Here is a 26,905-nt window from a genome sequence, read left to right on the forward strand (position 1 = left end):
GTAGCTTACAGCAGAGGGGCCGTGCAATTTGAACTTGAGCAAGTCCTTCTAATGTTAATCAATTGCATATCTGTCTTTCACCGCTCTCTCTCCCCCGCCTCCTCCTCCTCCCCTTGTCCTGAGCACAACTCAACCCAGAGGCCTCCTGACAAGCAAGTGCTCCTGTAAAGACATTTTAATAGAGCGTGGCCGTTCAGTGGCACCGAGATTAATGCCCCGACTGAATCTCCCACATGCTTTTTTGCACGAAAGACACAAATACAACATGCACCTCCTCTCTCTCCCTCTGTCTCCTTGTCTCTCCTTCCCTGGCTGCTCTCACCTGGAGCTGTGAGTCTAATGATGTTCGGAGTGTGGGCCTCGCAGCGACAGCTCCAGTCCCGGGGAGATGTGTCTCATGTCAGACTTTGCGCCAGACAGACTCCAATAAGGAGAGGGTGGTGGTGGTGGTGGTGGTGTTGTGGGGTGGGTTGGGTGTTCTTCTTCAACGCAGCTGGAGCGAAGCCAAAACTAAAAAGTGCAATTCTCCGAAGGTTTTGTTTTCCTCTCCGCGGTATTTACAAAGTGATTGAGCGAATATTTGAGTGTCATGAAGTATCTCATTACGCCCTTAAAAGCTTTTTATCCATCCACATGCTGCAAGATATGCACACACGCATTGTGCACACTGTAGATACTCAGTCATGCATGCATGCATTGCCGACACATAATCTCTCATTTTCTCGCACTTTCCCTGACGACGGTATACACACACACACACTCGGTGCAGCTGGACGAAGGGGGCAGTCATTATTAACTGTTTGGCGACCTCATGACTTCATCTACGGTGCTGTCAGCGGCCGACCACATTATGTCTCCGCTCGGCTCAATGGGCTCTTTGTTCTGGCTTGGCTCCGAAGCAGCTCAGCGTGGGGCTGCGTGAGTCCAACAGTCCCACTGCGGCTCTGGAGGGAAGGAGAAGGAAAGGATGGAGGGAGGTGGTGGACGGAGAGTGAGTGAGTGAGTGAGTGAATATAGGGGTAAGGGATGAGGGAAGATGCAGGGAGCTTGAGGAGATTTGGGAAAAGACACAGAAAGTGGGAGAAGACCTCGGAGAGTGAGGGATGGGAGCGGGAAAACCAGAAGTGAGATTAGCAGGGAGAGAGTGGGAATGAATGAAGGATGGAGAAGGGAGACGGGCGCTCCGTGCTACAGGTGAATCCTAAATCAGCCCGGAGCAGGAAAGTCTTTTACTATGATAATTTCAAACAGTGCTTCTGCCTCCGTCCCCAACCGGCTCATTCCAACGCCGGTTTGTAAAAGACGAGATGTCAGCTGAGCCGCAGCTGCCATCCTTCGTGTGGAATGTGGGATTAATGGCAAAGTAATGCAGAGATTAGAGAAGGAGGCAAAGGAGCGGAGGCGGGAGAGAGGAGGATTCATCCACTGGCGGGAGTGACAGGAGAGGTCATACATGAGGGGAGCTCATTACTGAAGAGCGGACAGCAGCGGGAGGGGAGAGCATCAGAAGGAGTATGAGAGGATGTAAGGACAGAGAGTGTTGAAGCAGGAAGATATTATGAGGAGGTGAAAAGATCAAGGGAGGGAAATGTAGAAGGCTCCTTTATACGTGGCCAGATAGAGGAATGTGTCCCAATGCACGGAACATTAAAGGAGCAGCTTTTCACTTTTGTGTATTTTTATAACTGGTGTCTGCACTCAGATCTAACTCACACCACTTACACTGTGTGCACCATAAATATCTTCCCTGTTGTAGATTTGCATTTAAAGCTGAAAGCTACTCCTAATGTTCCTCAACACAGAAAAGTAAGGTTCTCTTGGGTAAATGGTCGTTTGATTATAGATATCGAAATATCTCTGATGCTACCCTTCTGGAAATAACATAACAGTGTGGTAAAAATTGCATTGCGTATTGGCTCAGTGCAATGAATGTTGATATTGAGCATATTGCAAAAAAAAAAAATCACAAGTAGCCTATCCTTTTTTTCCACAAAAACTACAGTAGAGTATCCTCTGTTAATTTATGTAGATGTTTAGGCTCATGCAGACCTGGGTTAAGTGTTAGGAAAAGCTCATGCTCTGGTTTAATAGAGAAAAATACACAATTGAATGCAATGTGTTTCATTACTTGCATTTAACCCAAAAACCTCACGCAACTTTGGAAACAAACTCTGGCCTCTGTGCCGACAACACTGTGGTTTGTATGTTCTCCACTGAGAACAACCTCACAAGCTCACATTCGCACCTGTGTGCAATTTAGAGTCGACAATTAACCTAATGTGCAACCCAGAACCTTCTTGCTGTGAGACGACAGTGCTAACCGCTGAACCACCATGCCACCCTCATTCAATCATGTATTCTTTAAAAAAGATATATTCTAGGAGACATAGTTGACCCTTGAGACTCTGTTGTTGAAACAAGTAACTTTAAACTTTAAAATGTGACCTGTTGAATGTCTTAACATGTTTCTAAATCCCTAACTTCTAGCTCAGGAATGACGTCCTGCCTGTATCACTCTGCGGTGTGTACATACACTTGCATGAAGGGACTGCTTTTCTTTGCATTACTGAAGTCTTTATCTAATCACATGGTGCCTTTTTTTCTCTGGTCTACTCACCTCCAACCCTCCCAGCCCCTCCCCAGCAGACGGTGGTTAAATCTGTTTGGCCAACACGGCAGATCCTCTAATCTGCAGAGCTTTCTCTGCCGGCTGCAGACACTGTAATGAAGGGGTCCAGGTCTCACCTGTATTTTAAAGGGGGGGAGAGGGGTGAATTACACCCTGTTTTTTTTTTTTTTTTTACGTAAACGGGTATTCCCATTCACATCCCACGTTAAAAGCCGGCGGGGGTCAGGGCTGAGATTTTGCACCAACTGTCAACAGTAATGATGATAGGATGTTGGAAGGCAAATGATGATTGATAGGTTATAAAGGATTCTTTGTGAGGTGAACGGGGACCTTGTGGATTTTGATGGATAGAAAAAATGTGGAAAATGAACTAATGTTATTCTAAATAATTAATGTGTCAAGCTGTAAAGGCAAAAAAAAAAAAGTTGATTCAATTAGATTTTCTTTTTTAAACAACAGGTGACTTAATGCTTGTGCTGAACGCCCCCCACTCATTTTTTGGGAGCAGAGTGAAGGAGTCAGTTGAGTTGTGTTATTTTTATGGTGTTTGGCTTGTAGTTTGGAATTCCGATTGTCATGCTCTCTGGTAAAAAGGCCTTATGTCCAAATGTGACGGGTTAGAAACAGTAAGCATTACCAGCTGCAGCATCAAAGGCCCAGGCATGCTGTTCATTTAACCCAGATCCGTCACACTCATGTGCAGCCCCTGATTCAACCTGTAATGTAGACATTCAGCAGAGGGCATTAGACTGAGACTAATGTAGAGTTATGGATGCAAATTAACTCCTAGCACCTCTCTACCTGTGATACGTCATTATCACATATTCTAATACATTTGGAAGAGGTGATATCGGACATTAATATGGATACACAATGATTAACATCATTACCAGCAAATTAGCCTATACACTTTGCTGTATAAATTTGATTTTGTAACACTTTTCAGAAACGTCCAGAGCATATCTTTAGGGCTAAGCAAGATCTATATGGGAGGAAGGCTGGTAAACGCTCATTGTTACGAGTTCATGTTCTCCTGTTTGGTTTTAATGACCAGAAGCAGAGCCGTGAGATGCACAGTTTTGGTTTTTGTCAACTAAAAAGGATGAAGAGTTTGATCTCTTTCCGGGCTATGGAGGCGTTTCAGTTTGGATTGTGACCTTTTATGAATGAACTGAACATGTTCTGTCCAGGATTCACACGATTCTCAGACTGAAAAGTTTTCCAAATTGGCCTGCTTCTTCCCTCCTGTTTACTGAGCTGAAATAGCAGGTGTGAGGACAGATCAGGAGCAACAGAGCGGCGGGTGAATTAGACGGACAGATCCGAACATCCACAGGCCTAATCACCACAGAATAGAGAGAGAGAGGGAGGGAGACAGAGGGAGAGTCCACTCTGGACTTAGACGTTCACCAGTCATTGATAAAGTGCTTAGCAGCAGGAAAATTAATGAATCCGGCCTGACTGGGAGAAGGGGGGGTGAGTGGGTTAGGGTTGAAGGGGAGGGAGAGGAAGAAGAAGGGGAGGAGGAGGAGGAGGAAAAGGGCTGTTGGGGGTGTGCGGGGTGGGGTGGGTTGGGGGGTAATCCTGTTCCAGCTAAATGGCTGATCCCTCTCATTCCTTAGATATCAAATGTCAAAAGTTAAATTAGCCTGCTAGCCTCAGATAGGAGTTAACATGCTTTTAAACGGGGCAGGGAGGGGGGGTGGGTGGGGGGGTGGGGGGTGTCAGCGATTCCTGCCCCCTTTGGGATGGCGGGCAGGTGCCTTTGAAGTGTCTAATTATCCAGCTCCTAGTAAGTGCTATGGCTAACTATCTTAATAGGGGCCTCTGTGCCCTAATGCAATGTACACTTCTGTGCTCAAACACATGTAGCATGATGTGTGAATGAGCATTTTCACACAAAATTAAAAAAAAACAGAACATTGTGTTGTGTTTACACAAGAGTACTCCGAGTGGAAAATGCTACACGGATTAAAAAAAAAAAAGTTAAGATAACATTCATTTCTATAAGGTGGGAAACATCCACAGTGGCAGTTTGGATCACATGTGATGTGCTTGAAATTACTTGTATTATTTTTTCTATTTTATCCCCGAACTCTTGGCTCCGCGTTTCTTTGCTTTGGCTGGGGTATCCACTTCTCTTGGCGAGCAGCTCCTAATCTGAGTGCCACAGACTTGGTCCGGATCACTCTGGTGTCAGAAGTGGGATTCCAATGCTGAGGCCCAGTGGAAAGCTGGCCCACTCTGGTCTGGTGGGCAACGTGCCCAGATCCACCCAAAAAGACCCACTATCCCAAATGGACGTAATTCTGCCCTGGTCTGCCCTAGCACACAATCACTTTATATTGTTACAGAGGACAGTATAAATAACTAACAGGTTGCGGCTGATCATAGTTGGCTTGTGACTGTCTGAAGCGACACTAACAGGGTCTATAAGCCAATCAGAGCGCTAATGGCTGGAGCTTGTATTGAGGCCTTGATCAAATGCATCTTTGATTCCTGGAAGAATGCAGGCCAAGGTGCCCTTTCAGTGAAAAAACCTTAAAGGCCATAACTATCCATGGTCAAAAACGCATCAGTGTGCATTTTAGAGTCGAGGCTTTCAGCTCATTGCTCCCTCACAATGTGGCCCTGATGAAACGGTAGTGGGGTTTCGGGCCGCTCTATGGTGGGCCTGTGCCCCTAATGGGTGAATAAGGGGTAGCTATAGGGCAGGCGGAGGCTTGGCACGACACAACCCCCGCTGTGAGGCTGATTTGAGGTGAGTGCAGGGGAAAGAAGGACGGAGCCACGCAAGGCTTTGATTTGCCCCTCCCCAGCCCCGGGGCCTGGAGGCTGGAGCTGCGAGATGCTGAGCTCTGGGTGTGCGTCCCAGCAGACCCCCGGCGGCGGAGAAAACAGGCAGGGACCGCGGGGCCCACGGAGCTGGGGGGGCGGGGGGGTGGTGGTTGGGGGCCCAGGGTTTGCCGAGAGCCAAATTGAGATGTGGGAGTCGTCGAATTTGCCTAGATGAATATTGAAGAGGGCATTTGCGGGCTCTGTGTGGGAAATCAGCAGCTGACAATAGACTGCTAACCAGGAGAGGGAACATCCTGACCTGCCCATGCCTCTCACTGCAATTCGTCCAAACATCAGTCACCACGCTTATGGTTAAATAATGTACCACCATGGATTCAGTCTGCAGAGACTGAATCAAACATGAGCGCAAAATAAGAGGGAGTGAACTCCAGAGCACTGACAGATATTTTGACTGGGGATTGCTAAGCATCCTGCCCACACGTATCAGGGTAATGACCTGATTCTGCCTTCTGACATTTAGAAGACTTTGTTTGTCAAGGAGTTTCTCGAATGTTACCCCTTTTTTTTTTTTTTAGGCGGATACCAGGAAGCTCCATTAGGACTCGGTAACCTTCGCATAATGCCGAACTGAACTCTGTTGTGAGGAAAAGGCATCAAGCTCCTTGGGGCACGCCAAGAAGTTGATCAGAAAAATACCTCACACAATTGCAGTAATCCCCCGCGCTCTTGTTGTGTTGGGCTTGGTGGAGTTTGAGCGGCCTCTCTCTCCCTTGTCTTTCAGTCTGCACTAATCGTGAATGATTCCCTCTGTCTATAGCGCCAATGCCAGGGCCGGTGAATCAGGTACATAAGCCTAAGCCGCTTGGAGAGGTGCTCTTATTAAACTCTAGCCAGCTGCTGGAATTTTTCTTCCCCCTCTCATTGTTAATTGGGGAGTCTTGAGTCTTTCCCGGGAGTTGATTTGCAAGAGAAAGAAAAAAAAGGAGCAAGAGATTATTGCACAGGAGGAGAGGAGCTTTGAAGAAGTGTTTTGTGATTTCACTGTATATCCTCTACTCCTCTCCTCCTCGTTCGCTCTCCGTGTGCTTCCCCAGCCAAAATCTGTTTGTGCCACTGACAACGGTGCTTTGAGAAGTTCGAAGGTGGAACACAGCACATGTCTGGCTTTTGGCTCAGAGGTACAACAACACCTCCTCTGATGTTTAGGCTTTTAGGAAAGGCGGTAACAGGGAGGGGGCGGATGGGGAGAAGTAGAGTTGCGATGTGCAATGGCCCTTTGTGCACCCGTGAAACATGCATGTCCCGGCTTTAGATACCCGCTGTCTCAATGAGTCCAGGCTGGAGGGCAAATCAGATGCTTGACAGTCAAGGACAGATTGGCATGTGGAGCAACAGAAACCCTTGTTCTTAACCTCTGCCTCTGGAAAATACCTTTAAAAACAACAAGCCAAGGGTTTTGTCTCTTTGAATTGGCCGTGCACCCTTAACTGCAGCCTCCCCCCCCTTGTCTCAGAGCCAAACTCTTAAGAGGAACTGGCCTCGCTCCATATCTCATTATCTCTTTTAAGATTTTGTTTTGTCATTGCATCCACTCTCTCTTTTTATACCGCCATATTAAAGGCCATGCATAGGGTTTTCTCTGAAGGTATTCGAACCAGAGTTTTACAATGGAGACCCCAGACAAGGGGAAAAAAGGGAGAAACCTGGGCTTTAGGATTTAATGAGTGGCTTGCTGGGGGTGAAAGACGGATAGAAAGCAAGTGAGGGAGAGCAAGCGAGAGTGAATTTGTAGAGGGTTAGAGAGAGAGAGAGAGAGAGAGAGAGAGAGAGAGAGGGGAGAAAGAGTAGTAAGGGAGGAAGAATGCAGGAATGGAGCACCAGGTACCATTATAGTGAAAGAGAAAGCTCCTGAAATACTAGAGCTGGGGCGTGTGCTCTGATCAGGACGGCAGTGAGCACAATTACCTTCTTTTCAAATCCTTCAGTGACACTGCAGGAGGAAGGAGGACTTTGAAACTTGAAAGGCAGGAGCTCGCTTTCAACCTCAAACGCGAGCAGGAAAGGGCTCTGAAATTTGTTCAGTGCTCCCCATCCACCATTAGCTTGTTTCTTCCTCTCGCCTCCAGGCATTTAAGCGCTTTTTGAAAAGATGTTAAGAAATTCAATCACCATAGAGAGAGAGCAGGATGGTTCTTTTTTCTGTTTTTTTTTTTTTTTTTGAGAGGCATGCTTTCCTCTGGTCCACAGAGGACCGGCCTGCTGCTTTTGTGTTGGGCTGAATAGACCTGCAAACTGGTAGAGGACTGGATGTGGCAACCATGGGAAAAGAGGAAATAAAAGAGGAATGAAAAATGAGGGAGGGAAAAAGGGAAAGGGTCTGTTGGGCGAATGGTCAGAGTTAGAGAAGTGTTGCAGGGTTGAACTTTTCAAAGTTGCATGTGTTTACCTGTGTCTGCTCTGTCTTCATTAGGCAGTTCTTTGACAGATACTTGACGTGTTAGAAGGATACGAAAACCTTCCACCACTGGTAGAAGCAGCACAGTAGAAGAAACCTTCCCCAAGACCTCTGCTGATCCTCAGCCAGTCCGAGGAGTCAATTGATCCTCGTGCTGCTGAGTGTTTGTTTAACCATTTAAAGTGCTATGAACTGAAGTAATGAAGCCCCTAAAGGTGGTATATGGTAGAATGATGAACCCCCTCCCCATGGGGCTCACCATGGTGACCGGAGGGGGGATGGTGGGACTTTGACACTGCTGTGATTGAACTGTTAGTCGCTTGACCTCCCTTGGCGGAGAGAATAGCAGTAGGGGCACTGGAGAAGGAGGGAAAAAGAGGAGAAAGATGGGGGGAGGAAGTGAAGAAGACAAAATAAAACAGTGAAATATAAGTAATTCATAGTATATTTTGGAACATGAGAAGCTGAATCTCTTTAGTAGTTTTTCCCAAGTTTGGCAGAAGATGTTTTAGTGTCCATTGGCCTCCTAACTGCTACACCATATAAAGCCCTAGTGATGAGTCTATTTCTAAAACATCAAATATCAGTATGAAAGTACGAAGAAGAACTCATAAATATGTAGACATTTTTTACTTTCCCAAATGTAATGCTAGATTTTCAGAATGCGAGAGAGCCGAGAGTACACAGTGGAAGCCTGCGCTACACACAAGCTACATGCTCTGCCCTTAGCAGTGCTTGCTCCTAGCATAGTTTACAGTCCCGACTTCTTTCAATCCATGTCAGGAGATGAACCCAATTCCGAAATCCCTTTATGTTAATATTGCGCTTTGCAAGCGCAGACCTATTAATCCAGCTTTAACCGTATAAGTGCCATTATTCCCTTAATAAGATCACTGGCTGTGCAGTATAGGATTAAATACTTATATCATAACTGACACTGTCATTTCCTGCGGATGAGAGCGGCTTGCGTCTTCTGGCTGTCAGTTCCGCGTTAAGAATCCTTGAATCTGCTGCCAGTACTGCACCGAGGCACGGCTGGCCCCGAATGCAGGTAATGGATGTGGGAGAGTGAGGGGAATAAAAGCGGGACCCGTGGGTTGCTCCTCCTGCTCTCTCTCTTCGCCTCTCTCAATCTCATTCTCTCCTTCTGTTTCTCTCTCTTAACCTCCCCCTTTCTGATCGCTTCTCTTCTCCTGTGAAGTGCTGCAGCATTATGCCGGCCCTCTTCGCTGCTCAAGGTGGTGCTCTTTAATCTGGCCCTCTCCTCTGTTCTTAATTGGCAGTTGGATGCTGTTGGGCTGCAAGTGCATAGTGGGGGAAGCCCTGTGTACCGCGCTAGGCTGCTAATGCTACAGTACCTCTGGCACCGGTACAGTGGCATTACACCAAGTTCTCAGAGAGTGACGTTAATGCAAGAAAGAGCAATGACGACCAACGCCCCTCACTGGTGACATCATTATTGCGTCTAAAATCAAGTTTCATTCATTGATGTAAAACTGGATCATCCAGAACATTATAGTGGGCCAAGATGACACAAAAGAAATATGTATTTCTACTTTACAGATTTTTCTATAAGTGTGTCCCAATTTAGGATCCGAATGGAAATAAGACCGTCTGGCCTACAAAGGATTTTTACTTTGTGCCACAAACCTCTACCCTCATTGTTCCACTTCTGTCAAACTTAAAATGTGCAACTTTTTTTTGTAACAAAATCTTGAGGTCTTAAGACCTTTTAAAAAAAAACGTATTTGCCTCTGAACAGAAGACAGCTTAAATGAACAGGGCCTAACTGCAGATTAGCTTAAGTGTTTGCGTAAAATTGAAGATTCCCCCGATCTGTTTTGGTGAAATTTGAAACTAAAATTAAATCCTAGAAATGTCACTCAAAACTTCTGATTTAGTCAGTGTAGCATCGTACTACAGAAAAGACTAATTCCAGGTCGGGAGGTCAACTGACCTTTTTACATGTCAGTGCAGAGGTTGGGGCAAAGGTCAGGGGTCACGTCTTTCTGCCGGAGCTCGGCCCTTGAACTCAACTCCACATTTATCCCCCTTACCCAGCATGCCAGGAAGCTTTCTCCAGAGATCCCACTCCTCCTAATTTTGCCCTCAGACAGAAAGAGAAAGATTTAGTTTGAGAACAGAGAGTGAAGGAGGGGTGGGGCTGATACAACCCATGACGCTGGTTAATGGGCAGTTTGGAATGCAGGCAGAAAGCCTGCGTTGCCTCCTCCATGAGAATCCGTTTCTTTATAAAAAGAACAGAGCCGAATTTAAGAACGGACTTTTGGGAAATGCGGCGGCCTCAACTGTGCGAAATGAAGAGATAGTTTTGTTTTTTTCTCCCTCTCTCTGTTCGCTCATACACCATCTGCCTCTGAACTCCCACATTTGGCGCCATGGAAGGCAAACACTGGCAGATTTACACCGATGATGCACAGCAGGTTTCAGGTGTACAAAGCTGATCCTCTGCTCCTCCCTTCACCCCACTCCCCCCCCCCCCCCCCCTTACATGAACAGACTGCCTCTCCATGCATATGGGTGTTCAGAATGTGTGTGTGTGAATGTGTATGAAATAGAAAATTCTCACACTTGCTCTGAACTTTTATTCCAATATCTGCACAGGTTTAACCTCCTCTCCTTCCTTCCTCCCATCTTTCTTGTATGTCTGCGCTAACAGAGGACGAGAGTTCGGGGACGCCTTACCACCGGGAGAGGCGCAATGCAATCAGCTCCCAGGCCCCGACGCCCGGTGACAGGAATGTGAGTGAGGAACCCTCCACCTCCACGGAGGAGCGGCCCTCGCTGCTCAAGAAGGAGCTGCACAGTTCCCTACCGCACCTGTCCGACCACGCCCTGCCGTACCGAGGCACCCTGTTCGCCATGGACCCCCGCAACGGCTACCTAGACGCACACTATCGTAAGTCCACTAGCTGGAGCACCATCTATGTTTTTTTGTTGCGTAGATTTCCTTTTTTTTATAAGTTAAGAAACTCCACGGCTCAAGGACATGATTGTAGCGCCCCCGGAAAACACTGAGGCCTAGTTTGTCTCTGTACTGTAGGTGAGAGGCAGGACTGCCAGATGCTTGATGAAGTCTGACAGATTAGCCTCTCTCGCACTCCTGCCTCTACACACACACACACACACACATTTGTGAACACATGCACGCACACTTGTCTTGTTTTGTGCCTGGGAAGTTAGTATGGGGAACGGCCAGCGTAGCTTCTTAATTCCCTCATTAGGGGCCTGTCTGAGCACAGTACTCGGCTTTCTCTCATCAACACACACTTCAAAGCCCCAAAGCAGCGCCGAGTCAAACCTCCCCACTCCCCACTCTGCCTCTCTCTCTCTCTCTCTCTCTCTCTCTCTCTCTCTCTCTCTCTCTCTCTCTCTCTCTCTCTCTCTCTCTCTCTCTCTCTCTCTCTCTCGCTCTGTGGGACTCTGAGACTGTGTGAGAGAAAGCCAAAGAGAGAGAGACTAATGGAGATGAAGCTTGAGAGATTGAGGTGAAGGGAGAGCTGTGGCTTGAGTGAGATACTGATCATTTGAAAAAAAAAAAGAAGAAGAAGGTGAGATAGACAGTTGTGGATGAAAGTATGTGTGGAAAGAGGGAACAGGAGATAGATGATTGGGGAGTAAGAGGCTGATTAGGAGGTTAATTCAGCGGCCGCTGTAGCCTGGACTTAGCCTGGATTTGAGGTGATAGCTTGTTTAGTTTGGTTCAATTGGCTTTGAATTGGGGGAGACAGGGTGGGACTGAGTGATTTTAATCCAGTGGCAGTAATGAAAAGTCCAGCGGACCCCGACCGTGTACTGTAACTCTATTTATTCAGCCACTTCATTAGCCGCTGCTCCCCTGTGCTTGGGTGCCTGGGAGTCACCAAGGTGCCTCTTTAAGGGAAAGGTTACTTAAAAGCAGGCAGCGGTGCTGTGGACAGGACCCTCGAGGGCAGAACATTACTGCCCATTACATCCTGACCTAACTCAGCAACACTGCCACTTCTCATTTTATGTGTGTGTGTGTGTGTGTGTGTGTGTGTGTGTGGGTATGTGTGAAGGAGCTCTGGTGGTTCCAGACCACTGAAGCCTTTTGGGGGGTTAGAAGCTGGGTGGGGAGGGCGGGAGCGGGGAGTCAGCAGGGATGGTGGTGGTGGTGGTGGGGGTCAGTGAGAGGCTTGGGGGTCATGTGGAAAAGTCACGGTCTGAAACGGGAGAGTTCAAAAGCAGCAGGAGAAGTCAAAAGGGCTGTGGAGCTTTAAGAGGCTTTCTTTGTGCATCGGGGACTCGAGAGGCTGGAAGGCTGCAACCATATGAAGCAGAGGATGAGGAGAGGAGAGCACCGCAATGCATGCTGGGAGGCTGCAGGCATGATGGACAGAGATATTCGCACATCAGCTGCTTCTTCTACACCTTAATATAATAGTCTTTTTGTGGCAACACTGACACAGTGAGCAGATAACTAACTGTCTTTCATTTTTATTGATTAATCAGGTGGAAAAATGTTGTCAGACAATAATTGTCCGATGCAGAGATGTGTCAGGTGATATGTAACGATTACACAACAACTGGTTGCCAGTATTATTAAAGTGACTACGAGGAATTTTGGAAAGCGGAAGTGTCTTCACACTACATTTCCCATGAGCCTCCACATGCACGGAAATTCTTGGACCGGTGCTAAGACGGACGAAAGCGAAAGCATTTGCATCCCAAGAATGTTTTCATTAATCAAGAACGAAAGTTGGAGGTTCGAAGACGATCAGATACCGTCGTAGTTCCGACCATAAACGATGCCAACTAGCGATCCGGTGGCGTTATTCCCATGACCGGGAGCGTCCGGGAAACCAGGAAACCAGGAAATGCTGGGCGAGTCGACCACGAAATAATATCAAAATAACTATAAAGACAAAACGTTAAATGGAAACATTAACAAGTGTGGGTTATGAAGATTCATCCACATTAATATGAGACTCTTTTATAACCAAAAGCAAACTTCTCAGGGTCTCTTTAAAGGAAATTATCCAAAAACAACATTTCTTGACTTAAAAAAACACAAAGTCTGACTCTGAATGGCTCTGAGTGTTTCTCATTGATTTCTCTCTGTCAATTCTCTGATCCGGAATCTGCTCAGGAAGACTTGTGATCTGAGATGAGAGCAGCGCTCTGTAAAACACCTCCTCCTCCCTCCCTGGCCCCAGGTGTTGAGGACATGGGGAGTCCCTGAAGGCGGCGGTCCCATTCTGTCTGATTGAACCCAGCACCAGAGCTCAATCCCCATGAGCTCCAGCGGTCTGAGGGTCAGCAGAACGAACAGGCCTCCCCTAAAACCTCTGCTCCCCCCACCCTCACTCCGCCTCCGCCTCCTCTCCTCAGCTGTTTTGAACCAGATGCCTGCAGCGTCTGTCGCCACTCCTACGGCACAAGGTGTAAAACGCCACTGGCTCCTGTTCTGGTTTCTGGTTCCATACACATGCGAGCACACACGTCGTTGTCCACACACACACACACAGCCTTTACTCCACCAGCGGTAGTCCCTCTCTATGAGGGCTTTGTCACCTTCTAAATTCATCCCAGGTGTGTGCACGACGTGTGTGTGTGTGTTTGTGATGGAGAGGGGGCCCTAAGCCATTGTGCTGTGCTTGCACGGCGCGCCACGCCACGCGGCAGACAGCCAGGTAAATCCGATTACTCTTAGCGCTGGTGTGTGTCAGTGCTTAATGTGCCTAAATGCGATGGCACCTGCAGCCTCCCCACACCTGGCCGCTGGGTCGTTATAACGGTGGCGAAGCTCTGGGAGGCGTGGGAGTCGGAACAACAGGAGGAGAGCAAGAAAACTGTGGGGGGTGGGGTGGATTTTGGGGGTCTTCGCTCTGGGTAAATCTCCGCTATTCACCCAGACTTGTGATCTCCCACTCCTCTTGCGTCCACGGCCCTAAGACTGTGTTTACTCTGGTTTTTACACCCACTTCAGCCCAGAAAAAAAAGGAGGCACTGAGGAAACATTGCCCCCATTGTTACCATTAGCTAATCGTGGTGATGCCTGAGTCTTAGCCGCTTTTCTTGGGCAAACACTGGATAAGAGTCCATATCCTTCTTACCACAACACTAATACATGGGGCTTTGCTGTGGGATAAGAAGAAAGGATTGAGATGAGGATTAATGAGGCAGAAGTCTTTTTTAAGATCTTAATTGTGTAGAAATGTGAATGGGATGCGCCGCGCCGACATCTGTTTACATTATGCGCCGATTAGCCGGTCAGTGGTCCTGCAAGCAACAGTGAGCCCACTTGCTGGCGAAGCATCTTCGCTTCCTCGGAGGGGATCCTCTTCTTTAAAGTGTCTCTTTCTTAAACACTTGCCCCTCCGTGCCAGACTAAACACATCCGTGGAGGGACTTAAAGCACATCCCTTTTTCAATGGCTTTCTTGCAAATGTTAAGACTGCCCCAGAATGTTTAGTAAAAAAAAATTTAAAAAAAGGAAAGACAATTTTCCAGGCTTTAGAGACAATGCTCAAGTATTTTGGCGGTAAAGCGACATAAGTTTTGTGGCTCTGCATCAATGATGCTTTCGGTCATTGATAGGAGTAGGAGTGTGTCTCCAGGCTATAATGGCTGCCTATCAGTCCAATAGTCTTTGGGTTAGCTCCTTAAAAAAAAAATCAAGCCCAGATCTGGCTGCCAGGGCATAATCCCCACACTAAAGCTTTGCTGTCCTTGACTGATCTCAGAAACCAAGCTTGCTAAGCTAGAGGCAGTGGAGGTATGGATCTCTTGGCTGAAGGATTCTTTCACATGCATCACAGTAACCCTGCTCTCTGAGCCTGCCCGAAGGTGACTGCTACCTGGATCACACTGGGCCCTGTGTTCTGGGAAACGCTGAGCCGTGGCATAAAACCCGTCCTGGGTTTTTTTTTTTTTTTTTTTACGGCGTGATGGTGGTGGGGGTGGTGGGTGTCCAGTCATACGGGTTAAACTCTAAACTGCTGTGGTGAGCTTGATCTCAGGTCTACTGGGCCGTAGCACGCCAGCCGCTGCCCCGGCGTCAGTCTGTCTGCCTCAATATCAAAATGCAGCTGACCACTGAACTGAATGAGCTAGCTGTCACCAAACCAAACGTGATCTGCACAACAACGGCCCTGGACTCTACTACAGTTAATTACAGTGCTTGGTCATTCAGTTCATATGGGCCTTTCCAGATGTCTAGAAAGAGTAAGAGCAGCAAAAGAGAGCAGTTATAAAGTGTGTGTTTAGGAGAGAGAGAGAGAAGGAGTGGGTGGGGGTGGAGAGGGGGGCTGCAAACAGAGCGCTCTTCTGAAACTGCTCTGAAAGAACAAACTTCCCGGCCTCTTGTTGGTTTAAACGTGACACGCACTGGCTAAGATACAGGTTCAAACATCCTTCCAAAAAAACCCCCCAACGAAAAAAAAGAAAAGGAGAGAGAGCCTGTGGTGAGAGGACACGTGCCTGTTTCATGGGTAAGTGTTTGTCTTTGTGATTGTTTCAATATTGGCTTTTTGAGCGCGGTGGCACGGTTGCGAGTCCCCCAGCGGCGTGCCGGCACAGAGCAGCCTGGGGCACACTGCAGGCAATGGAGAGGGATCCTCTTCCATCCACCTCCTTTCATCAAGAAAGAACAACACGGGCCCGCGCTCTGCTGTGGCCCCTTGGTCCAGCGCACCAGGGATAATCAGATGATCCCCTTTTATACAGCTTATTAGAGGCATCTCATGCTGTAAGATAGGCCATATTCTCACATGCATGTGCCCCCCTCCCCTTTTTTGTAGAGCTGGATGATTTAAGGGGGTTAAGCTAGAGTTTTTGAAGTGCTACGAGAATTCACTTTCATACCATCTCGAGGTCGTGCGGTGCTCTTAACCGCGAAGCTGAGATGCGAACGTTTCAGAATAACGGCCGCGCTTATTAACAATGACAAGATTAAATGTGAAGGAGCTCAGAAGAATTAAGACGAATTTCCGGAGAACTTAAGATGTTCAAAGAAGAACACTCAGCGTTTTCTTGGTATCGCTGGAGCAACATCTGTCAGTGTGTTTTACATCTTTTCAAATGAGATTGGTTAATCAGTCGAGTCACAGATGCAGAGCAGGAACAATGGTATTTTTTTTTGCCATCGTTGTCGTCGTGGAGGCTTTAAGTGAAGATTTTCGCTGCGTTTTGTCCATCTGGAAGGAGAATGGGCTGCAGCACACACCACTGGCGACAATAACATCAAGCACAATGCAATAAGAAACAAGAAGACTGAATGCTCTGGGGGGCTTCTCCTCGGCTAGCTGGTTAAAACCACAATATATTAAGCTTTTTCTCTCCTACTTAAGTTACCCTGTAGTCTCCAGTAGGATAATCACCTCTGTGTGCTGCGGGAGAGTTATTTCATGCCATTCTACATTTGTTTCCAGTGTCTCCAAATCTCATCACTCCCTTTTTTTATATTTGCATTCCTCTCACATAGTGGCGAAGATAAGAGCTCGTATCCCTTCAGCCAACGGCCCCATATCTCGTTGCTCTCGTCTCTGGAGGGTCTCAAGTATATATTGTTCTACACGAAGAGGAGGCTGATGAACACAGTGTAATTAAAATGTTTGCAGGCAGCCTGGTGAAATGTTAAGATATCGCCGGAGAAGGGAGAAGAGGATGAGTCTGAGGGTATAAGTGAGACGGAGGGGCAAGAAAAAGAGAGGAGAGCCAGAGAGAGTGGAAGAGAAAGAGGAGGGAGAGGGGGGGGGGTGTAACAAAGCAGAAAATGAAGAGAGACATAAAAGAATGGGAGCTCAAGGAGGTCAGGCCCATCACAGGCTTTAGTGTTGCCTTCAAAGATGCCTGGGACAGGTGGCAGCTCCAGACAATCTCGCACCACAGAGCAGCATCCTCTCAGGAGGAGATAAGGGATTCCTCCATCCAGGCACCCTCCTCCTCCTCCTCCTCCTCCTCCCACTTCTCCTTCACTCACACTCTCCACCTCCCTTATGCCCACCCCCTCCTCCTCCTCCTCCTCCCTCCCAGTCTCGGGGTTCTCCCAGACAGGCTGCTTTGATGTGGCTCAGTGTGAGCGGGCAGCTGTAGGCCACGGGGCTGCAGCAGCGCTGCTGGGCCACTGGGCTGGTGGACCGCTGGGAGCCGACTCGAGCGCAGCTCAATCAGTGGGGCTCTCCGGTGCCCGGCACTTTCAGGTCTCATTAAAGCGCTCCGGCAGGGTTAATCCTCTTTAAGGTTTACATGGGCCCCAGTTTGTCTCTCTGCCCAGGCTGAGGGAACCCCTGGGCGCCACCTGTGTGACAAAGACTCAAATCACTGTGACACAAGTTCCCTCCGTCTGTTGCCTCACTGGTTCTCTCTCCTTGTACGCTCTCCTCTCTCTCCAGTCTCCCTCCATGGCCCTCTCTTGTGCATTCTGCCCCTTCTTTCCTCCCTTTTCCCTTGACAGTACCTAGGCCTGGTTGTAAGTCTTTTAGGATTATTTGGGTGGAATCTGTTGACAGGGGTGCAGTAAATGGATTACAACTTTGTCCTTGTTTTTGGGATGCTGTGAGGAGGGAAAGGGGAGAGATCAGGAGGATGCGCTTTGAATAATGAGGGAGGCACAGAAAAAGAGATGGGCCGAGAGCGGGATTAATTGAAAGAATTAGGAGGACGATGCAAGAGTGAGGGAGAGGGTGAAAGAGAGGGTAAGGTGACAGCCATGCAAAGAGCACAGAGAGTGGAAAAGAGAGAGAATCAGCGAAATCCAGATGTTGCTGCTCTCACAAGACCTAATTGGTCCAGAAGCGTCAACCTCTGTCTGGCCCTGTGCAGCCCAGCAGCCATTTGTCTGATTGCTGTGACACTGGACTTTGTCTTTGCTCTGTGACACACAGTTTCCTCCATTAGCCCAAATAATGGCCACGTACCTCCAGAGGCCTGCACAGACTTTGTTTAATGTCTGTACTGTACGGTCGGCGGAAAATAGAGGAGCCGGTTTACAACACTGGAGGAAATAGCACTTGATTGTAAACTACATGAAGGACTGCATTTGTGGGTTTTTTAATGTTTAAGTTGCATGCCTGACCACTCTCCTAAGGATACAATAGATTTCTTGATTGATTTCCCACCTTCTATGCAGCCACTGGTTGCCACTAATTCTAACAGCATATGAAAAAATCAGCTTGCAGAGGCACACGACTTCCTTGAGATACATCATCCAGAACATTTTGCTGCCAATTATGAGCTCAACCCTTTGTGTAAAAGATTTTCCAAACACTGAGATTCCAGCGTTGGTTTTAAAAAGAAAAAAAAAAGGAAAAAAAAACTGCAACAAGCCTCTGTTTATGTAAGTGACGTAATGCTACACAACTCTGACTCCTCTGAATGTTCCAGGCAAAAATACTGGAGTTCATTAATGAGTTGCTTTTCTGCAGCTCACCTTCAAATACTGGACGTGCCCTTGAATGCGCCACTTTAAATCGGCCCCTTCTTTTAACCACATTACCATGCGCTAATACATAATTTTGACCAAAAAAATAAATAAATGTGACAAAGTGCTCGCTGTGATGGATTGCCTCTCTGCATCAAGATTAAAGTCTCTGCAAGTTGACATTCACAGCACACAGAACTGAACTGGGAGCAGTGGCTACCAGGGAATCTAACATCGTATATAGAATTACATTAAAAAGGCAGAGTTTTTTGCTCTGTGGCCTCGCAGCGTGCTACAAAATTGGGAAGGCGTCCAGGTTCCCTGAGCGGTGTCCAGCCTGTGTGTTATTATAATGCAGATGCATTAGCCTCACAGTCACTATCACACAGCCGCATGCAGTTTCATAGAGGCCCAGGAAGGAGCCGTGACACGGGGGCTATAGGTTACTGATACGGCCGCGGTAATCATGAATACCACTGATACGACCTTGACTTATAGATACATATAAATACTGTATAGTTTTCCATACATTTTCTATGATGCAGGCATTTAAAGGAGGTTTTTAAAAGCAGATTGTGGACATGGCGCATCTTCTTCGTTTCTTCTCTGACCCCAATTCCTAAATAAAGATCTCCAAAAAAGATCAGACCCTAAAGCGGCTTTGTATTTGAGTAGAATAAATCACACGAGGGGAAGTCAAAGCAAAATAAATGTAGCAAAGTCCCGGTGAGTTAACCTGAGGTTTAAATCAACTCCCTTCTCTCTGAGAGGTATCACTGTTTGGAGAAAAGGAGATAGACAGATGTGGGAGATAGAGAGGGAAAGAGAGAGAGGGAGAGAGAGGTGCAGTGTGCAGTGTTTCACTTACTAAACTGCTGTGTAAATCTCTCCTCAGCTGGGTGGGGGAGAGGAGGCCGGAGGGTGGGGTAGGGGAGAGAGAGGGCGCTGAAGTGAGGGGAGAGGGCCAACGCACAACGCTTTGTTCTGCTCCCCAGCTTATCCCAATCTGGAGAAATTCACCAAATGTAGGAGATAGATTGGCGCTCCGCAGAGGCCTCGCGAAATAACCCTCACTCCCTGATCCACGCTGGGATACAGGGAGGAAGGGGGTTGGGAGGGTTGGGGGGGAAGAAGGAAGGGGGTCGGCTGGTGTTGGTGGGGGGGGGGGGGCTCCTGGAAGAGCCGTGTGCGTGCTTAGCTCCACTCTCCGGCAAAGACTGGGATCCTCGTTGCTGGTGTGTGCAATTTGTTAAGAATGAAATGTCTCACAAATGCTATGCGCTCCATGGAGATGTTTGTGTGACTTGTGGAGGAGGAGGGGGCCAGCAGACATCTACATCACTGATGCCTGACTTCTGGTTGCTAAAAAAAAACCAGAAAAAAAGGGGGGAGAGGGGGGGGGTTGCTTTCCAAATATTATTTCAGATAAACGTCTCGCGAATGGAAACATACTTCACATTTGTAAAAACGTGAACTCTCAGATAAAGTTTGGCAGCTGCATTGTTGCGTGTGACGCGCGTGATGTATGAGCGCAGTGAAGCCGCGGCTTGATAAATGATCGTGTACTTCACTTTGTAAATATTGGCGTACGGAGATAACCTGCTTGAAGTTTTTTAAGTCCCTGTGCAAATATGCAAAGGCTTGTAGAGCCATGAAGAGAAAGGATGGGCATTGACCAACTTGTTCAGTCTAGACAAACAAATTGCTTCTGACAGCGACTGGCGATGGAATGTATTCTTGAACCCGGGAAGCACAGCAGACGTTTCTCTCTCTCTCCGCCGCTCGCTGTCTCGTCTTTGCTCTGTTTTTGTTTTCCACCATGTTAATTACTTTTACCCACAGAAAGAGTTTTTTGTCTTCAAGGGTGTGAGAGCAATTGAGCAAGAGAGACAGTGCAAGCACAAACAGCAGCGGCGAGGAAAAAAAAAATCTATTGATTTACAGAGGAAGGGCAGAGTGTGATCTGCCAGTCTTGCGTATATGATGAATGGCAGAGAGATTGGCAGAGCAACACTTAACATTCCTCTGTTATTTAACCTCTCCGCTTGCTTCCCTCTCCCCCCCCTCTTTTTTTTTTTTAAAGCACTGCTCTTTGTTGAATAAAGGCTTGTTTTTTCTATCTTTCTCTGTTCTACTGCCCAAACATCTCATACAGTAAAGAAAAAGCTTTGCACAGCAAGAACATTAGACTAATTTATACAGCGGTAATTAGGCCATTAGACCTGAAACAATCTGGGACCCGTAATTAAGCAAAGCGCTCCAAAAGTCAACAACAACTCCCATTGAGCTTAGCTAAACAGTCTCCCAAAGTGTTATTTACATGTCCAAACAGCTTGAGGTCTCAGTGTAAGCAAACATGATGAGAGACCGGGTGTGAAGGGGGTTGATCAGAGCGGGAATTCTCCTTCACCAGAGAGGCAGCTTCCAACCGCTGCTACGCACTGAGGCTCCATGTCATGACGACAGGATAACCAACAAGATGTGAGGCCCAGTGTCACATTATATGAAGAACAAACAGGATACAAAGTGTTTAAAGGAGCTACTTGGAGCTTTTTTTTTTTTTTTTGCTATAGCTAATATTAGCTGTCTGGAAGAGGCGATGTGAGTTCAGCATCAAATAGCATCAGGGTTTTTGCTTTTATTACTTATCACTTCCTTTCTTCAGCTGTGGTTAGCATGCTAACGCCGACTCATTGGGCCTGTCTCACCACTTCCAGCGTACTGATGAAGTAGCTCTTCTCTAACGGCGGGTCATGACCTCTTGTGTTGTATTAGTGGCTGAAGTTCTTAGAGAGGCTGGTGAGTCAACGGCTGATAACGCTAACGCTGGCTATGTAGCAATAGCAAAACTTGCAAATAGCTATAATTCTCATACACCAGGCATTACTTACAATCATGGTTGTCTGCTGGTGTTATATTGTTTTCTACACAAATTTTAAGTAACTTTTGGTGACTTTTATTTAATCTTTACTTTTTTATTGAAAGTCTGATACATACCTCCACAGGCCTATAAAGTTATTCAACTGAGACCATTTTGAGGAAGAAAATACACCTCATTTTGAAGGGTGTGTATTGGAAACTTCTATTCTAAAGTATTTTAACATCTCCAGATGACAAAAAAACCACCAGTAACAAATTGCACCCTGAACTGCATTGCCCTCTTTTTGTACCGCAAACTCCTGTGCTCACTCGCAGAGAGTGAGAGCGACACAAGCCGCACACACACACTTGCACGTGCAAACATGCAAACAGACAAAGTCTGGAGCATCTTAACAGTTTGCAAAGTGTTGCAGAGGAGTGGTGTAACTGCAGGCCTCGGTGCAGACGAGCATGCCTGAGCAGTGAGATCATGAGCGGGGAGAGAGGTGGCATAATGAAATCTGGCAGTCACAGCCCCGGCACAGGCTTCATATGTTCCACATTAGCAATTCACAAACCTCTGGAGCAGGCCCCAGCAGCCCTTTTCTCACTCCGCCTTAGTCACTTATGACAATCTGTCACTGGCTCTTTGTGCTCTCTCAGCGGCGCGTCGATGAGAAGCGCAGTGTTTATGGAAGAGCGTTTCGTCCTCGGCTGCGGGTGACACTCTGTTAGAGCAGAGTCAGTGAACCCTCACAAGAGCAGAGGAGGAGCTCAGGTTTAGCCGTCAAGACAATAAACTCACAATGCTGAGTTGACAACAAAAGAGAAAGAAGAGAAATTGTTTGTGCATTATCAAAACCCAAATCAGAATCGTGAGTGACAGCTCAAATTCTCCTAAAGTATCTCATCACACATGTTCAAAAGCACAGTGAAGATCCTTTGTGGTAAAACTTCCATTATGAGGGGAGATTAACCAATAAGGATATTGCAAATGATATGCTTTAGGCTTTATCCTCCCCTTGTCCTCCCCCTTCTTTTGAAATTATTCAAGTGTCCAATAAAGGACAAGGCAATTACCATCCTCTCTTTAATGAAGGAGAAGCTGGCTTTTGGTCCTGAGTACGGTGTATTTGTACTGAATTAGAATTAATGAGCCTGGTCAAAGTTTGCTTCTAATTGCCCTTTCATTAAGACCCATTTGTAATCATGTCTTAATGACTTCCGTCTCTTCTCCTGAAAGAATAAAAAGGGAAAAATGTAAACCTGAAATTAATAATGCGACTCATTAAAATGTTTGAGAAGAGCTCAGATGAATTGGGTAAGAACTCTGAAAATCTTTTATATACATTTCAAAAGACGCGTCTCATAAAAGTTTGCAAACTCTGCGTTCCTGAATTTCCTGAACTTTGAGCATTTGATTGGCTTACACGGCTTAATCCCTTCCAGTTTGCCAGCGGTGGTTTACCATATGCGACACGGACAAACCGTCGTGATTACATGTCCCATAGGAATGCCGGAGCTGCTGCGGTGTGTGGCTGCAGAGGGAAGGTAAAAAAACTGTGACTCATGTGTTGGCGTCCTATGTGCCTCGCAGCTGTATTCTGCATTTAGAAGACGAGAATACCCCCGAATGTCCAGAAGAGCAGGGGCAATTTAGTCCCGGAGTAAACAGTAAGGAGTCCCTACAGGAAACACTGGAGATGGATTGCAGGATGCAGTCTCTCCCTCCCCTTTCTTTTCTTCTCCTTCGCCCTCTGTTCTTTGCGACTGTATACATTCCCTCCAGTGACACGGGGCTGTTTGCCTTGCTAATGGAGAGCCGCGCTGGCGTAAAAGAGGTGGCAGGCTCTATTTAGATAGGGCCATGGTAAAGTAAACTTCGGAGTTAGATTTAAATAAACCTCGACGGAACGGTTTGCCATGCGGCAAAGTCGTGGGCCACAGCGAGAGGAGGGAGGGAAAGAGTGATGAAGGAGCAAGAGAAGAAAAAAGAAAAGAGTCCAGTCTGAGCGCAGGGCTGTGCTGAGTGAGGAGCTCCGGAGACATAAACATAGGAGGGAGGGGGGGAGGAGGGACGGGGGGATCTGGGTAATTCAATGAGGAGTGGCGGATGTGGGAATGAAGGTGTGTGTGTGTGTTGCAGGGGTGGATGAGGTGGGGGGGAGTCTTTAAAATGATTTCACAGTTTGTAATCTCTCCAGTCATCCCCTATTGCCCAACAGGACAGAGGTTAGTGTGAAGTTTCTGCAGTGTGGGCAGGGATCAGTAAGAACACGAAGCCTTTTACTCCCATCCAGCCAGAACCCAGCACACAGAGCCGCGGGTAAACCTGAAGGTTCATTTCCGACTCTGACAGCCGAGGGGCCGACAGCCAGGAGTGGAGCCGCGGAGAGTAAACAAAGCAGATTCTGCCCTTGTCTAACACCGGACCGATCTCTCTCCGTCCCAGCATCCCCTCATCCCTCCTTCCCTCAGCAGCTCTGGAATCAGCTGAAGTGAGCCGAGCCAAAACTGAGTCACCAGGAGGAAACTGTTAAACAGACAGAGACGGAGTGGTCAGATAGTTGCCAGAGCAGTATGGAGGAGGCTTTTTACTACTTATCTCTGCTAGTGTGAGGACAGGATGAAACCACTCACATGCTTTCTAGAAGTTTTAGAAGTTTTCTTTTCACATTAAACAAACTCCTAATTTGATCTCCGAGTGCTCAGAGTGGCGTTTCAGAGTGGATCACCATCAACAAAAAGTATTAAACACAGACACCTGTTGTTGAACTTCAACTTACAGACTTGTTGTGCATCATTTCACTTCCTTACCTGAAGGCCCAGCTCCCCCCTGAGAGGTTTTTGTTTCCCCTGAAGACTTGCTATTATCTGGGGCATCAACATAAAACTACTATCTGATGCAGGAGTGTCTACCTACCTCTCTGCTCCAGGTGTGTGGGTCAGTGCAGAAAACATTAGTGGTGGCTGTCTCTATGGTACCAGTATTTTAGGCTTTAACTCAGTGTTTTTCAACCTTGGGGTCGGGACCCCATGTGGGGTCACCTGGAATTCAAATGGGGTCCCATGAAATGTCTAGTAATTGATTTAAAAACACCACACACAATCTTAAACAACTGTATTCTATACTTTCAATTTCTCGAATATAAATTGGGATCTTGTTTGACGGCCGCGATCACATGGGGTCGCCAGAAATTTGTGATGTCAAAATAGGGTCACGAGCCAAAAAAAGTTGGGAACCGCTGCTTTAACTCCATGTCAGAGTCAATGTACTAATCATCAGACTACATCCTGTAAAAAAACAACTGTAATTTTGTTTGTGGTATTGGAAGAGGAAGTTTCCAAAGTCTCCTAAGTTACAGTTACGGGTATCTCAGTTTGAAATGTGAGACTACATCTTTTTTTTTCTTTTGGTTTGTGTTTTTTTAACAGAAGGCCTGTGATACAAATATGACAGTTTGCCTCTCCGCAGCTTTTTATGGGCGTGCAATACCAAATCCCTGGAGTAACTCCTTCAGACTTGTTTTCTAATGCTACAGGATTACAAACCACACCAACCTGATCCCCTCTTAATTACCTCCTCCAAGGTTATGTTTTCACCCCCATCTTTTGGCTTGTTTGTCGGTATGATTACGCAAAAAAAACAAAAAAACACTGAGCCAATTTCCACCGAACTTAGTAAAGAGGCGGGTTCTGGTGCTCGGAAGAAGTGATTCACATTTGGGGGGGCGGACCCATATCATTTGCTCTCTGAAGTCTTGTGTATGTTGTTGGACGTTGGCCTTGGCAGACGTCTCATCTCTCACAGTGCCCCCTTCTATTTGCCCCCAAGCTGGCAGTGATCATCCCAATGAAAGAATGAGTGATGAGGTAAACAGACCTGAGTGATGTCGGCGGTGGGAATCAACACCTGCTGTGTTGCCCGGTCAAAATGCAGCTGCGTTTTGGCATGGGCCGACACATATAGAGCTGTCGGGGGCACCCCCATCGCTTGGCCGCCTGCCCTCTTCGGAGCACGCTTCCAAATGTTTACAAGCAAAAACACATAGCTAGCAGCCTGAGAGACTTGCTGCGTGAAGGTATGCAGATGCTGACACATGCTTTGCCTCAGGGTGCTGATACGCAACTTGGCAGTGGTCTCCGTAACAGGCAATAAAGTGACATGTGTTCTGGCAACGAGATGTGTGTTCATACAGTGTGTGAATGAAGAAGTGATTCATTTGTGTTGTTGGATGTGGAACCCATGACGTGCGATAGTCATTTGTTCGTTTTCTGTTTTTCTGCAGAAGTTTGAACTCATTTCATTTCACACCCCCCGACCCCGGTGCAAAAAAAAAAAAAAAACTCCGGCTCATGGTTCTTCCTGTTGCGACTTGTCCTACAATGGATGGATGCACGGTTGCGACACAAAATTCCAGCTTTAGTTTTTTTTTTTTCGAAGATTACGTTTGGGAGTGCTGCGAGAAGTTGGGAGGATGAGTTGCGCAGTCTACGTTATGTGGATTCAGCCCAGTGGCAGTTTCGATTTCAGGGGGTAAAAATAGAGAAAAGGCTCGGAAGCTCATATTATGCAAATGTTTTAATGTTTTATCTGGAGGGGGAAAAAAGCAGCCTCTTGATTCTCTCTGGCAGTTGTGACAAAACACTGAAACGGAAAAGGATGTTTTTGTTCTCGTTTTGTACGTTTCATTGGTTGTACTTAAACATTATCCTTTGTACAAAACCATATTATGCTTGGTACGGCGAGAAATGTGCCATTTGGCCGCCTTTCTTACGGTTCTTTATCGCTGTTTATTTTGAGTTCTGTCAGCCTTGAGACATTTACAAAGACTTCCTCAGCGAACATTTTTGGAGCCGTGCAGCTTTTAGTTCAGTGCATTTAATGAGGTCTCACTTGGGTGGGTCTGCTGAAAGATAGCCATCAACCACTGCCTTTCATTATAGCTGCTATTTAGATTAGCCGAGGAGGGAGTGAATTCACATGGCAGTGTGTTTCAGAGGAGCCAGTCGCCTAATGAAAAAAAAAATTATGTTTCATCTGTCTTTTCTCTTTTCTTTCCCTGTTTTTCCTCTACAGCCGCTCCACAGTTCTTCCCGACCTTCCATCCTCCTGTTCCCATCGACGACAGACATGCCCAGGGACGCTACATCTACGAACCCTCCCCTGTGCCCCCTCTTCATGTGTAAGTCTCTCACACACTCACACACACACACATGCACAGCTGAAATACTGCTGATCGAACCCGAGAGAGCATTTGATTTCGGCTGCATCACGCGCATCAGCAACAGCGAGCCTCCCCTACCTATTAACGCCGATACAAATCAAGCCCCCCCCCTATAAACTTACCTTCCTCCTGTGGGCGTGGAGCATCCTCCTCACGGGTGCTGGGCGCCTCTCTTTGCCTTTCAGGATCAAAGGCCGCGGCCCTGTACGCGCGCAACATGATCCGCGTGTCAGAGACACGCAAATGAACATGTGTCAGAGACATGGAAATGAGAGCAGGGCGAGGGGAGCCTGGGAGCGTGCGGTTCTCATAAGAGCAGTGATCAAGCCCTGTCAGGAGAAGGAAGCAATGCCTCCGCTGACATCTCCCCAGCTCTGACAGACACAGATGGGCTCCCGACACATGAACTGTATACAACTAACCACCCCGCCTCACCCAATCACAAGCGTATACACACTATCAAATATGAAATAGGGTAAAAATGTAGTGTCATGCCTTGTAAGTATGTATAAGCAGGAAGTGGGGGGGGG

At 47.1% G+C, this 26,905-nt stretch overlaps 1 protein-coding gene across 1 annotated transcript in view; it reads left to right on the forward strand.

The window, feature by feature from the left end:
• Positions 1–26,905, forward strand: part of gli3 (GLI family zinc finger 3) — a gene marked incomplete at both ends in the record, with an annotated part of 75,651 nt that overhangs the window by 6,943 nt on the left and 41,803 nt on the right. The window contains 2 exons of the mRNA XM_083994976.1: positions 10,564–10,803; positions 26,228–26,333. Coding sequence (XP_083851102.1) covers positions 10,564–10,803; positions 26,228–26,333 — 346 coding nt within the window. The remainder of the gene's footprint in view (positions 1–10,563; positions 10,804–26,227; positions 26,334–26,905) is intronic.

This window comes from Trachurus trachurus (assembly GCF_905171665.1).
Source record: "Trachurus trachurus genome assembly, chromosome: 20".
Taxonomy (NCBI): Eukaryota; Metazoa; Chordata; class Actinopteri; order Carangiformes; family Carangidae; genus Trachurus; species Trachurus trachurus.